Here is a 13,697-nt window from a genome sequence, read left to right as displayed (position 1 = left end):
TGTATAGGAGTTGGTTGATGTCTCATGGTGCATTCTTGCTGTAATTCATTCCACTTGGGCTGATAGAGAAATGTACAAAGATGTTAATGAAGTGGCTTGGTTGCCTAGCAAATCGGCGAAGCCTTTCATTTCTTCATTTACACTCAAAGAAGGTCGGTGACTCAAAGGCCGACAGAGTGAGGAACAACTCTGATCGGACACAAAAGGACAACGACAGTATGAAAAAAAAGGAATGTTTCCTGAAAGCCCCTGCTAACGGATCTGTTCTGAACTCTTCACACGACCCGTTTTAAAACTAGGTTAATGAAATATAGCTCTGATGAGGTTCCGAAGGAAAAAACGATGCAGGTGAAAGCGAACGCGACGCCATCTCGCTAATAACGAGGGCGCCACTTACTGAGTCTAGTCCGTCGAGTCTCTGAGCTGTGCAGAGGTGGTCTGAAGGACGCCAATCTGAGCATATACGCGGCTGCAGCACCGAGCGAAACAATGAACACGCTGAAGTGACTCATCCTGTTTGAACTCTGCGCAAACAGTGTGAAATCAGTGCACATGGGAGTGTGGGAGACGGCCGGTGAAGCCGTGGGTCTGTGCCTGTGAGTCCTTCAGCCCAGCGGCTGGTTCTGTGTCCACAATAAAATATGTGGGGTGTAAAATCGCAATGTTTTTTTTAATCACTCAATGTTCTTGTCAATCTGTGTTTGCATAAACACATCGATGTCGTACATCAGATGTCTTCGGGGTTTGTGGCGCCGGTGCTGCACGTCGTCGTGCTCAGACTGCTGAGTCAGCGCCATGCAAACCCGAGCGTCACACGACCAAAAAGGTGCGGACCTCGAGCCACCGTCCCGCAGTCGCCCTCATTTCACGCCAGCCGCACGGGGGAAAATCCTTGTGAGGCACCACCCGGCGCGTCTGGAGACCCCTCGCGCCTCGCGCAGGCGCGCAAATAAAGCCGACTCACCACTTTTTCTGGCTGATTGTTTGGCTTTCGGCTTCTGCTTTTAAAGGACGGGGGAAAAGAACGATTTGCAGCTGCACGTCCTCTTTCGCTTTCTGTCACGCTCCGAAATCAGATGCAATCTATTCCACCACAACACAAATCAACAGAGACAGCTTGTGATAAAATCACTGTTTTGTTACAGTAACTTCACCTTTGACACCATTTAGTAACATCCATTCTAAAGTATAAATTTCAAATCATGCATAACTAAAAGTCAATTTTAGATTTTTTCTATTCATATAATAGTCTTTGTTAACCTTTACTGTTCAGCAGTGTCCTATTGTATAGCGGCAACAGAAAAGGAAGTGAATCCAGTGAAGATATATAAGAAAACCATGAATTTTTTTGGGGAATTTACCCATAAGTAATAACCATAGCTCCTGTGAGCATGCATGGCTTATTTTAACACAAAATCTAAAATGGAAGAAACCATTTCAATGAAAATTTTCACCATATGAGACTAATTGATTGATGATTGACTCGTGTCTACAAATGACAGTTTCCTTGGGCTGCGCCTGTAGCCCCAACGTATAGGCTGTATAACAAATGGGATCAGTAAAATCAGCATTTTACTGCAGTAGAACCAGGAACACAGTAAACATCGATTATGTCAGCTGAGTCTTCAAGCAGACAGTAGGAGAGGAAGGAAGTGGCTCTATGCTTCAGATTAAAGGCCTAATTTAATCAGTAGATTAATTCAGATTCAAACACTTTCCTTTGAATGAGGGAGATTTTGTTAGTTATGGAAACATTTGTCGTGTGCCTCCAGCCCGTGACATGACCAGAGACGAGACGCTGAGAAGAAGCACCAGCCTCTCACATTCTCAGATCTGGTTCAAGATAGGACCGGAACACTGACTCGGTGGGAAATCTCTCGAGGTCCATCCAGCGAGGCTGTCAACCTGTGCTAGTCAGGCGAAGGTCTGCTGACTGCAGGCCGAGCATCGCCTACTCTACCTACCGGACCTGAGAACCTACATGTAGGACTAAAAGGAAAACAATTCTGAGGTACAGCAAGATGAGAAAGCTGAAGGTTTATTGAAATTAATACTTTAACCCACGTTGTCCAGGAGGAAGAGGGAGCAATCTTCCCCACACAGCCTTACTGTCATATTTGATAGGGCTGCAATTTTTATAGCTGACAGGACCTCCACAGACGGAGACTTGGCTGTAAATTCTATTCATTCTTTTATTATTTATTATTTTGTTGTGGCACAACTGTGTTTTTTCCTTTTTATGACTGTCTCTGCTGTATATACACTAGCTACTGTGCTGCCATTCAACTGTACACTACAGTACATACTGTACAATGATGTGTCTAGCAGACCAAAAGTCACTTTCAATCAATTTAGACTGCAGTTAATTACCACATTTTAAAATATGTCAACAATTAAGCGAAAGCATCTTTATTAAGTTTTAAAGGTAATTGATATATAGTATGTGGCCTTTTAAAACTTCCAACCCCTCCACCATGAATACTACTGATCTGAAGGTGCAACTGACCTGATTCCACTGACATGCTAATGACCCCGCACGCAGGGATGGGATTCAGGGGCCGTGACACGAGGCGAAGAAGGACAAACACCTCGCTGCGTCCGCGGCGGCGGTAGCCTGTCAGTGTGAAATGAATACTCCATGCCGGAGGGAGACAATGAAAGCGCATGGCACGGACGGGGAGATGCTTCTAACCGATAGCCGCTCGTCAGGTTTCCACATCGCCCATGCGGCGTTGACTCTGGGAAATGTGATCCCGCTCGTCTTCTCTTTGCGTTGGGACACGGGAGCAGCGGCGCGGTCTCTCCAAATGGCGGCCTGCGCATAGAGGAACGCACGGGGGGGGGGGGTCCATTGTACCAGACTTCGCAGAGCAGCCTTCAGTTTGATGAACTAGCCTGCAGCCCGGATTACTGTGCAATTATCCACTGATCTAATGGTGCCTGGCCAGAACCGGGATTCACCTGCCCATCACAACAACCCCCCTTTACTACGAACTGCTGTATAAAATTGGCGACGTCCTCGAACACACGCAAACACACAAAGAAGAGCAGACGGGGAAACGACGCGAGAATGAAACTTCAGAGTTTTATGATTCTCTGCATGAGGTGCGTGTGAAGTATGAATGTTAATTACCTCAGATGATGGGAAGACCTATATCTATTATAGGCTTGTCCCCCCCCCCATTCAGTTTCCGGGAAGACTTCAGACATTTCTCAGAACTGGAACCGCAGCTCCTGAACCCAGACACACTCCAGAACTGAGTAAGTTCTGTTATCAGATGAACGTCAGGAGTTTCTTTCCACCCAGTAATGAATTCTCAGACTGATGACTGATTCATGTACTGAAGCTCACGGTGCTTCATTTCCTTTCAGTAGGCAGTCATGGCATGGCATCCTGCCCGCTTCAGCTCTTTGTCGAACTCATTGCTTTGTAGTTAGAAGGTACAGCAAAATTACATTTTAATTTGGTCTCTGATAGACGTTTATTGAAAGAATCCCTGTTCATTTGTAAATACTGTGAACAGGAGAGAATTACAGGAACTTCTGCTGACTTGGTTTCTCGTTGGTTGTGAATTTCTGCATATTGTGTAAACAATGAGGGTAAAGCATGTGTATCCAGTAGACTTGTGATAATCCAATGAGTACAAAAAAAGGAAGTGAGATCTGTCAAAGAAATAACATTCCTAAAAGCACAAGCAGGCAGTCAGTCGCAACCCGGCTGATTCATTAACAAGTCTCTCAAATATGAAACTCTGAAAAAAGCAATCAGGCGGAGCCCAATTCTCCGCAAATTGCAGAGGCGACTCGGCTGCTGCGCGAGTGCCAGGTGAGCGCTGCCGTTCCCGCTCTGCATCCGTGCATCTATAAAAAGTGCCGGACGACGCGTGCTCCGCTTACACGCGCCGTCAAGGGTGTCGGCGACGAGGTCACCCTGCGCCGAGAACGCAGTCAAGCTGACCTGCTCTCTTTAAATTAATTGGAATATGCCGTCGCCATATCCACCAAAAAAGTCCACCATGCACTGAAAGGCCACATTTCACGTGTCTTTTTTTTCCGATGATACTAATTGTTCTTGCTCTTATGTTTATAGATTATTTAGATCGCTTTCAGACACCAATTACTGGTGTAATGGCTTTGTAAACATTACATCATCTTTCAAGCTACTGCTGTTACAGGCATATTTTAGATTTGCTTTGAATGAATAATCAAATTCTAATAACTTGTTTATATATAATAACTTTGTTTGGTGTTAGATGTGTTCACAGATTTTAACAAAATAAGCCAATATCGCCAGCCTGTTTCCTCTAATGCGTTCTTTCATTTTTGTTACGGCTTTTGTGGACGGTGGAGGTTGGAAATGGAAGAACAACAGTGACTACTCCTCTGAGAGGACGTGAGCTTTTCACCGCTTGTTTTGTCATCGTTGATGACTTTTGCTGACCTTTGCCTGACTCATTTTGCTCTTGCTGTGAGGGAAAAAGGTGTTTGCGCTTCGCCAACAGGCTCAGCTGGAGCTCCCGCAGCTGTAGAAGCCGGAATAAACATGAGGGGGGGGGGATAACTGTGTTTGTATTGGCTCTGGAAAATGATGGTCAAGAAATATTCTAGATACCTTACGTGGCTAATGTGAAGCATTTACATCACATAACTGTGTTTTATACTCAGATGATGGCGCGGTGGTGCAGTGGGTAGCACTGTCCTGTTGCAGGTTCACCCCGTGTCTGCGTGGGTTCTCCAGCTTCCTCCCACATTCCAAAGTGCGTAAATGGTTGTTTGTCTCTCTCTGTGGCCCTGCCATAGACTGGCGACCTGTGCAGGGTGTACATCGCCTCCCGCCCTCAGCCTACTGGGATAGGCTCCGGCCCCCCCCGCAACCCCGGATGGGAAAAGGGGTACAAAATGAATGGATGATGGGGACCCTCTCCTGCCAATCCCCAAACTAGGTTCTCATACAGGTTTTGGGCAAAGAGCTACATTGCAGGCATACGTACACCAGCACACATAACTCGCATAGCGCTGGGTGAACCTCACAGTAGCGGCGTGCCTGTACTTGTGCTATAACCTGCAGAAAACCACCCTGTGGTAGTCGGTAGTCACCCTGGTTTGCAGCGTGGAAGAGGACACGTTTCCTCCTTTTTGCACAAGTAATGCACCAAAGCAAAAACAAAACGCCACCATCTGTGAATCCTTGGCACGTCCCGTGTTTCACTGGCTATCATCTACCAAAGTGAATAAAAAATATCATACAGTAACTCAGCAGGGGATCAGACGTAATGGCTGCAGGCCCACGGCGTTCACATCCACGACGTGAAGTATCCGTCACCCAAAGGCCCTGAAACTAAAGCACGGCGCGTTGAGGCACCGACAGCCAGACGTATCTGTCATGCACGTGCATTCACTGCTACACATCTGGCAGGAAGGAGCTTGATGACATATCACATTTTTGCAGTAGCAGCAGCGGGTCACATGACTTCTACAGACTTTGCATCCCATTTATGCAATGCACTGCAACTTCCCAAGGGAGAAGCTCAAAGCAGAGAAGATTTTGATCCTGAAACGAAAAAAAAAACTAACATTCAAACAGGAGAAAAGCAACCAATTGAAAAAAAAGCATCAGCCAGTTACCATACTGTGCATGTCAGAAACCTGCAAAGTCATTATGAAATGATAATCATGATGCTGATCAACAGCAAAAGGCTCCTCTGGCGTCAAAGGACGGCAGAGGCGTTTGGCATTGTTCTTCCCTCAGACTGCGTGAAGATAAATAATGATAATGCAATAAATAAGCCGCAGACTGCAGCTCAACGTGGTGCAAGATTAGAGCGGCTCCTGCAGAAAAATCTAAACCATAGCCCTCACCTCTTGCATAATCAGTGGGTTTTAACCGCAGACGCCCACACGCATGTCCTAATTCATGCCTCACACCAGTCCCTCCGCTAATCACCCTCTCCTTCTTCTGATCAGCTGATCTGGGAAACACGGGAATGAAATGGTGTGAACGCGGAGCGGGCCTGCTCCCTCCAGGGGGCTGCACCCAACAAATCGACTGACCTAGTAAGTAAAGCAAGGACGCCGAGGAGCTCTGCCTATTACGATTCTTTTCTGCACTTTTTAATTAAGTTGCGTGATGAAAGAAAAGCCAAAGAGCGGAGTCGCCGCCTCCGTTCCCATCTGAGGGATTAGTGGGGGAACTCTTAGAAAACCCGGGCTTCACAGTTACAGTACGTGTGTAACATAACAGCATATGAAACACGAGTGAGTGCTGCACAACTTGACAGGAAAAGGAGGGAGCACAGAACGAAACCAGACCTTCCTACAATGAATAGACAAACCCTGTGTTCAGGCATTCACACAGAATTCCGCTCCAAAAGGAACTTTCTTTGGCGACGGCGTTTGATTCCTAATACTTGCAAACTGTTTCATCACTCCTCTAAGAGTACAGTTACGTTCGCTCCCCGTCCCGCTGCAAAACGAAGCAATGAGGAGGGGGAAACGGGACTGATGAGGTGCCATGTGTTCCACAGGCAGTCAAAACATGTCTGAGCACAGCCACTTGGAACAGATCTCAAACGCATATCATCCCACTCATTCCTCCAACAATCCAGCTCAACCGACCTCAGCGCCACTTTAATACACAGCGGAGACCGCCGCGCCGGCGTCTTAATAAAATGTGGGATTCTCTCCCACAAAAAACAAGTGGCCCAGACTCTCTCGCCCACGCAGATCATTCAGCATGAACCCAGCTCGTCGCCCACAAACCAGCGGCGACCAGTCAGATCGCTTGTTCCAGTTTGACAAAACCCCTTGAAACTATTCTTTTAAGGGATTAAAATTTTACGAAGGATTAGGGGTCTGATGGCCACGGGGCAAAGCTAAATACAGAGTCCAGCACCGTGTTTGTTTCTGTAATTAGCATTAGCTGCATTTGACACAACCATGTTTTATTCCACTTCTACTTTTGCAGCGTGTGTTTGAAACCAAGCCCCAGAAACGACGCACACACTGGACCTCTAGTGGGTCCCTCGAGTAACCTTGAAAACAGAAGCCCCGTCCGGGTCCAGACGCAGGGGACTGCGAGGTGCTCGCGAGAGCCGGCCGAGGCAGCGGGCAGTGATTCAGCAGCCTCAGACATCTGTAATCACCACTTCACATCTTCCGCTGCCTCCTTTTCCAACGCAGTGCAGACCTCTGTTTTCCAAAAATACCTACTGTAAGTGTTCCGTCCAGAGGGCTGCTGCGAGACATGAGGGTATCGTGCTCACGCGCTCCTATAATCCTTAGAAGACGCGTGCATTTTAAACATCTAGGGTTTCTACACATAGAGTAAATACTCACCCTCCACTACATTAAATGACATTTCTGGAGGAAGCTCTTATTCCACATAAAGCCTGTCCTTTCAGGCATGGACAGGTGCCTCTTGCGTATTCCCTCCATCATCATCATCTCACATGATCCCACTATATGTAATGATTATGTGATTTATTCCAGCTTTCAAAGAGGTGTCCTCTGCCCTCAAAGGGATCAGCCAAATCACATCATAGAGAAACAACAGCCTTTCAGGTTTCAAGGTGTTGCTGGTTTGAAGACGGCTCCATCACTGGTACAAGTGGGAGCAGCGTTTCAGGTGCTGATTTAACTTCATGTTCTGTATCAATGTTGCAGAGGGCAGTGCACCGCAATAACATCGTCATGCAGTACTTCCTGTTTTTAAATCTGTGAATGTTCACATCCAGTCGGAAATAGATCAGATTCCCACATCCTCCGCTTTAAACTACAGGCAGCACATTCAGTTGCCCTACATACGCACACAAATGTGTAAAAAAAAAAACTTTAAGCACAAAATCGGACTCTTTTATATCTTGGAAATCACTTGAAAACCAAAAGTATGACCTGCCCGTTCCCTCCTGTAATATGTTCCCTTTCACACGCTCACAGAAGCTTTTGCTCTCAGTCTGCGGGATTTCATTTCCTATAAGCCAATCATGCTATATGTGGAAGTCCTTTGTTAAGCACCCAAGTGCACTCTTGAGCTGATGAAAATGCACGTTGGGTCAGTTTGGCTCAATACTGTTATATGAGGTCATAAATGAGAGGGTGGATTAATATCTCGCCACTCTTGGAGGCAGATTGTGGAGGTGGACGGAGGAGAGGAGCTCAGGCGAGACCGACCCGATCTTCACTCCCAGAGGACATTATTAGCGTTACATCACTCCTGGATGTCTCTCCTTCATTTCGATTGCTTTAAACGCAAATCTCGAAATGAGTGTGTGTGTGTGTGTCTTTATGTAAATGTAAATAAAGAAATGATTTCTCCGGTGCAGCGGCTGCCTCCTCAGATCCGTGCTCGTCTCTCTTCCGGTGTGCGGCTTCTCTAGTTGTGCTGGTTGTCAGTTCCCTCCACCCAGCAGCCAGGCTGGAGCCGACCCTGCAGCTGTTCACAGTCCAGCATTACATAATCAGGCTGCATCACAAACCCTCCTCTAGACACTCTGCAGCCTCTCCAGCATGACACTGTCTCCCTGCTGAGGAAACGACAAAGGACAAAGTTGGAGCCCAGCCTGAAGCGGAGACTCGCAAACTCCTCTCTTCTCAAATTAATTGGGTAATGCTGTAATGCTGCGCTGCAATGGCTTATTTGTATCGACGGCGTCCCGGCCCGCTCTGTGTGCGATACAGGGCAGTGGGTGCATGGGGAGATAGGTGCATGAGCCGCATTACCCACAATTCCATGCTCCAACAAGTCATGTCTATACTGTAAATGAAGGACAAATCTCTTTGTGTCTTTGAAACTCACGTGAGGTTGAGGAGCTGCAGCGACAGGTGACACTGATGCACGCGGGAAGTCTTAACTCCGCATGACAATGTGCGTGTGTGGTGTAAAGTCAGCCGTTCACGTAATTTACAAACGAGGTGCACGGCTCCTGTCGGGTACAAAGGCCCCGTCAGTTTCCATACACGACGCACATCACTTCCTCCTCGGCTGCGGCGTCTGATTCTCTGGATCGGGATGTATTTCTGGGGGCCGTCCCACCCGTGAGAACAGGTGGGAATTAGCAACGCTCAGCGGGATGACTTTCATGTGGCAAAGACCCTTTCTCATTTGTTTGCATTGCGGCGGGCTGAGTGATGTCGTGTGGCGTGCGCCGAGGTCGGATGCGGGGCCTTCGCCAGCGTTGTGCGACAGTTGCTAAGCGAACTGGGTCTGACATGACAGAACGCAGCTCTACAGTGAGGCCCACCTACGCGACACTCGTGCCTCCGCCAAGGACCCCATTATGCAGCCTGTCATGTTAACTCCGTGCACGCTGCTCTGCAAAAACAAGGCGTCCTCGTGCGCCCAAAGTGCACCGCCGGCTCACGTTGTGCGTCTTGCCCGTGTCAGTGTGCGGGAGATCAGTCAATTAACCTCCAGGAAACGGGAGCTCTAATTAGGGCTGGGCCTCATTAGAAATATTAAAATCACACTATCCATTATCATGAGCGCAGCGTGGAGGAAGGTGGCCCGGCCCAAAAATCAACTTTATATTGGGCTGAAGCAGCAACTGTCACCGGGTCCAGTCACTGCAGAGTGCTAACATTTAAATGTGACCCACTGCCACTAATCTATCAAAGAATTGATCCTCCTGGTATTAAACGTTTACACACTGGACGACTGATGGTATAAACTGTGGAGGCTTTAAACAGGTCATGGTCCTTTCTGCAACCTGGTGGCATTAAATGAGTTTTTGAAGACCAACACAAGTTGTTGTCATAAATCCAAATGATAAAGTCTATTAAGACCATGGGTTTAATTGCCGTGTAACTTGTGCAGCGACCCTCCGGACCCCCGGTTGCGTCTGACGACCCTCCCACTAACAGCCTGTCCACGCATTTGCGTGGTTTTCCTCCACCAGCCCGTTTTGCGTGACACGCTCGCGGACGCCACGCGTGTCACCTTGAGGACGGCGGACAAGGAGAATTAAGCGTCTTAATCAACCAACCTTCATGATGCCGCAAGGTGCAGTTCCGGTTCCGTGGCTCCTCTCGGCGGAGTGATCGCGGCTGCCACTCCCGATTCGGGGGCTGCCGTGCTCCCGGTACCGTCCGTTGGTGTAAACTCCTTCGGCGCCGTAGCCCTGGGGAGCGGCCGACACGTCCAAATACGCCCGGACACCGGGCGAGGGCACCGCCGCCGCGTCGCCGGTGATCCCCGCCGCGGTGGTCGTGCCCGCAGCGGGCAGCTCCAAAAAACGTCCCGACGCGGCGTCTGAAGCGTGAAGCCCTGCCATGATCCGCCGGTGTTACAGCCAAGTCGCCCTCGCTGAGTGGAAGCAGCCCATTTTCTCGCAGCACCGCGACTTGTTTACGTCCGCGGCGGCTCGTCTCCGCCGGATCACTGCTGGCTCATCACCGAGGCGCACGGCGGCGTCTGAGCCGCGCTCCGCTGAGCGCTCCGGAGGCACGCGCTCGCCCACGGCGGCTCCACGGATTTCTGGGGGGGCTGTCGCTGTCGGCGCCCGTCGTTCGCCGCCCGCCGCTCGCTCACTTCACCGCTGTCGGCCGTGAGGACTCCGCCGTGCGCATCGCCGCGCGTCCCTCAGCACTTGTGCGGCGCCTGCGAAGCGGAGAAGCTTCCCCCCCCCCCTCGAACGCGTCCGCGGGACAAATTCAACTGCGAGGGCGCAATCGCAATGAGCCCACAGATGCGCGCGCACACGCGCGCGCGCGTGCAGTTGGAGCCAGTGCGTCGCGCGCTCAGTCCCGTTATGTTTTTAAGAGTTCGCCTTCAACACTTCGCCTGTTTTAGGTTTTAATTTGTTATCGCTCCTGACTCACATTCACAGACTGAATCTCCACAAGAGGGGGCTCAACGGAGGATCCATTACCCGCAGCAAAGTCCACAGATTAAATGTGCGAAATCAAGTTTCATAATGAGGTCGACAGCAGCGAGGGGACTTTTCTGTAACTAATAACATGGAATAAACGCAGCAGCAGTTTACTCCTGCGCCATCTTGGCCTCAGTGGGAAGTTGTAGGTGAACAACTCCGTCTTAACTAGAAAGTGATGTGTGTTATAGTTTAACCTATAAAAGTACAAATATGCATCTACAAGGTGTGTGCTGCTGGAAGAGTGTGGCTCCATCATGTTTTACAGTTTCCATCTGTGTCTGGATCATATAGATGCTGTAGATACCAGCTGCTGCTTTAAATCACATCAGCTGACGTGTTGCTATGCAGAAGAGTCGAGATAAAGGTCTTATCAGACGTGCAACTGAACATCGGCCACAAGATCTGACTTTCCTCAAGATGCTTTGTTTTGAACGAGCGTTGGACTCAGCCCTGAGACAGAAAATGACTCCTGCTCACGCTCAGACGGGGCGAAGTGAGTGACAAGGGCCTAAAATGACGGTTGAGGGGAGATTTCACGCCCCCACCCCCCCCCCCCCCCCCCCCCCCCCCCCACCGTCCTCGGCTCCTTCCCCCTCATGATCTCTCAGAGTCATGCATTATGCATTCTCAGAAATAATTTAGCCGAGGTTCCGCCTCTAAAAGCCTCCCCACCTGGTCCCGGCTGCACGACTCTAATGTGAAAAGCACTGCTGAACTCCGGAGGCCGAAGGAGGCGAATCCAGAGGTCACCTGCGGACGCGCTGCACCCTGACGGGATCAGGAGCCTCGGAAAGGCGCCCTGGACGATAAACTGGTGGAATAAAGGGGGGGAGGACAGAAAGAGAAACCCTGCGATATCAGCACAGTGCAGAGAAAAAGCACAGCCCTGTTGTTTTCCATTGAGGTTTTGTAAAGTTTCCTGTGGCAGGATGTGAGCTTTGACTGGTACCACTCCCTTCTGCTGCAGCAGCTGTCAGGTTCAGAGCAGCCCATCCCAGTCATCCTACCTTCAGGCCTCTGACGGCGCTCTCATCAACAGATGCCCGGCCCTTGTATTGATGCCCTACCTATTGACTCCAGCCTCCTGTTCCCAGAGGGCAGTGGGGGAAAGAGAAGAAGGCCACTATGACAAATGTGCATTTTATCAGCTACCGCACAGCTTCACCTTTTTTTTTTTTTTTTTTTGCTTATCTTGTTTTGTTTTGCTTATCATATCTGTCATTTTTACGCTTTCGTACAGAGGAAACCGCATATCTAAGCAGATCTAACTGCTCGAACAATTGGTGTCAATTAAATATTTCAGAAGATACACAGATCGGTAGACAGAGGAAGTTCCTGCTGGGAGTGGAGGCTGAGCTGCTCTGCGCTTCGTCACCGCACTTCCTGTCTGTCCATGTGATTATCAGAGCAAAAGGAACAGAAACTAAAAACCTTCCCATCAACACTTTCCACGTTGCGCACTTCAACAGTGCAATGCTGCGCAAAATATCTGCTTTGCATTCATGGTTTGTTCCTTTAATGCAAGGACTCATGTGAGACACAGACAAGGTCTGAGAGTTTCATAGTATTGTGGAGAATATAAATATAAATATATAGTGTATCACTGTGTGCAGTATACAACATAAAACATGGTGGTGCTTTAATGAACCTATACAATGTGTTACCTACTTTTGGTTTATTTAAATGAATGAAGGGAGGTTTTATAGATGACATAGATGTGCTTTAATTACAACAAGTATTTTTTTATATTTATATCAATTATTTATAATTTAATTTACGTTTTTTACTATTTAAAATCTGTATAAATCACCACTAGGATTTTACCATAATCTGCCATCAGTTTGTGTTTCAGATGATTTGTTGGACTTTACTGACACCTAGTGGTGAAAGCGCAAATAAAAAATGTTTTCATAAACATTAATTAATTTATTGCAATTTGCAAAATGTGTTCTACAAATTGTGCTTTTAGAAACACCTCCACTGTCTACACAAAAACAATGAAATATTATATATATCAAATTACTAGCTGCAGGTCTTTAAATAAATAGAATTACACTATATACATTATATGAATATAAAGTTATTAGATTAGATCAGTGGTGTTTTTTTAGCTGAATTAACATAACTACTGTTTCTTAAGGCTGTGGTTTATTCAGTATGAAGCAGCACACACTAAGAACACATTAGTATGAATATGCTGTTTTACTCCTGCTGTCAAATAACAATGAACTCTGAAGGTTTTTCTTACCTGTGCATTGTCTCTAATCCGGCCAAATATACAGTACGTTGGTACTCTTATTTGTTATTGTTCTCTTATAACCTGCCAGCTGACCTGAAATCAGTCACAACTTTCATACTGTATGAAGCATGAAGCTCAAAATCTTGCAGCTTGCAACATTCTGTATATGCATACATGCATGTGTTGAATTTTAACATGAAGCAATCTGCAAAGCCTGAAAACAAATGAGACATCGTGGAATGTTGTTTTGACGACATGATTTTAGAATATTGAGCAATCTGCTTTTGATTTGATTTGATGCAATATGTCTTACGTCCAGTAGATGGAGGGCTTCTTTTTGTTTCAGCTTGACATTCAAGTCTAAAGCAACTAGCCTTTAAAAGCGCCTTACCTGGAACAAATAACGTAACGTCAAACATGAAGTCAGTGTCGTTGAAGTAATATTTCCTATCTATTATTAACTCATACTGTCTATGATGCATGGTGCTACTCTGCACCGGCTGAATTCAGGCAAGCGTGTTGCTCACACCCTAAACGCACAGTTGTTACTGCACTTATAATAAAAACGGCATTTATTTTGTAGTGACAGC

At 47.6% G+C, this 13,697-nt stretch overlaps 1 protein-coding gene across 1 annotated transcript in view; it reads right to left on the bottom strand.

Moving 5' to 3' along the window:
- The window catches only part of plcl5 (phospholipase C like 5), a 37,257-nt gene extending 26,619 nt beyond the window's left edge, over positions 1–10,638 (bottom strand). The window contains exon 1 of the mRNA XM_029158351.3: positions 9,981–10,638. Within this exon, the coding sequence (XP_029014184.1) occupies positions 9,981–10,268 (288 nt within the window). The 5' untranslated portion in view covers positions 10,269–10,638. The remainder of the gene's footprint in view (positions 1–9,980) is intronic.
- Positions 10,639–13,697: the final 3,059 nt, after the last annotated feature.

The sequence above is a fragment of the Betta splendens genome, chromosome 8, assembly GCF_900634795.4.
Source record: "Betta splendens chromosome 8, fBetSpl5.4, whole genome shotgun sequence".
In the NCBI taxonomy this organism is placed as follows: domain Eukaryota; kingdom Metazoa; phylum Chordata; class Actinopteri; order Anabantiformes; family Osphronemidae; genus Betta; species Betta splendens.
Note: the sequence above shows the minus strand (reverse complement) of the source record. Positions and strands in the feature narration are given on the sequence as shown.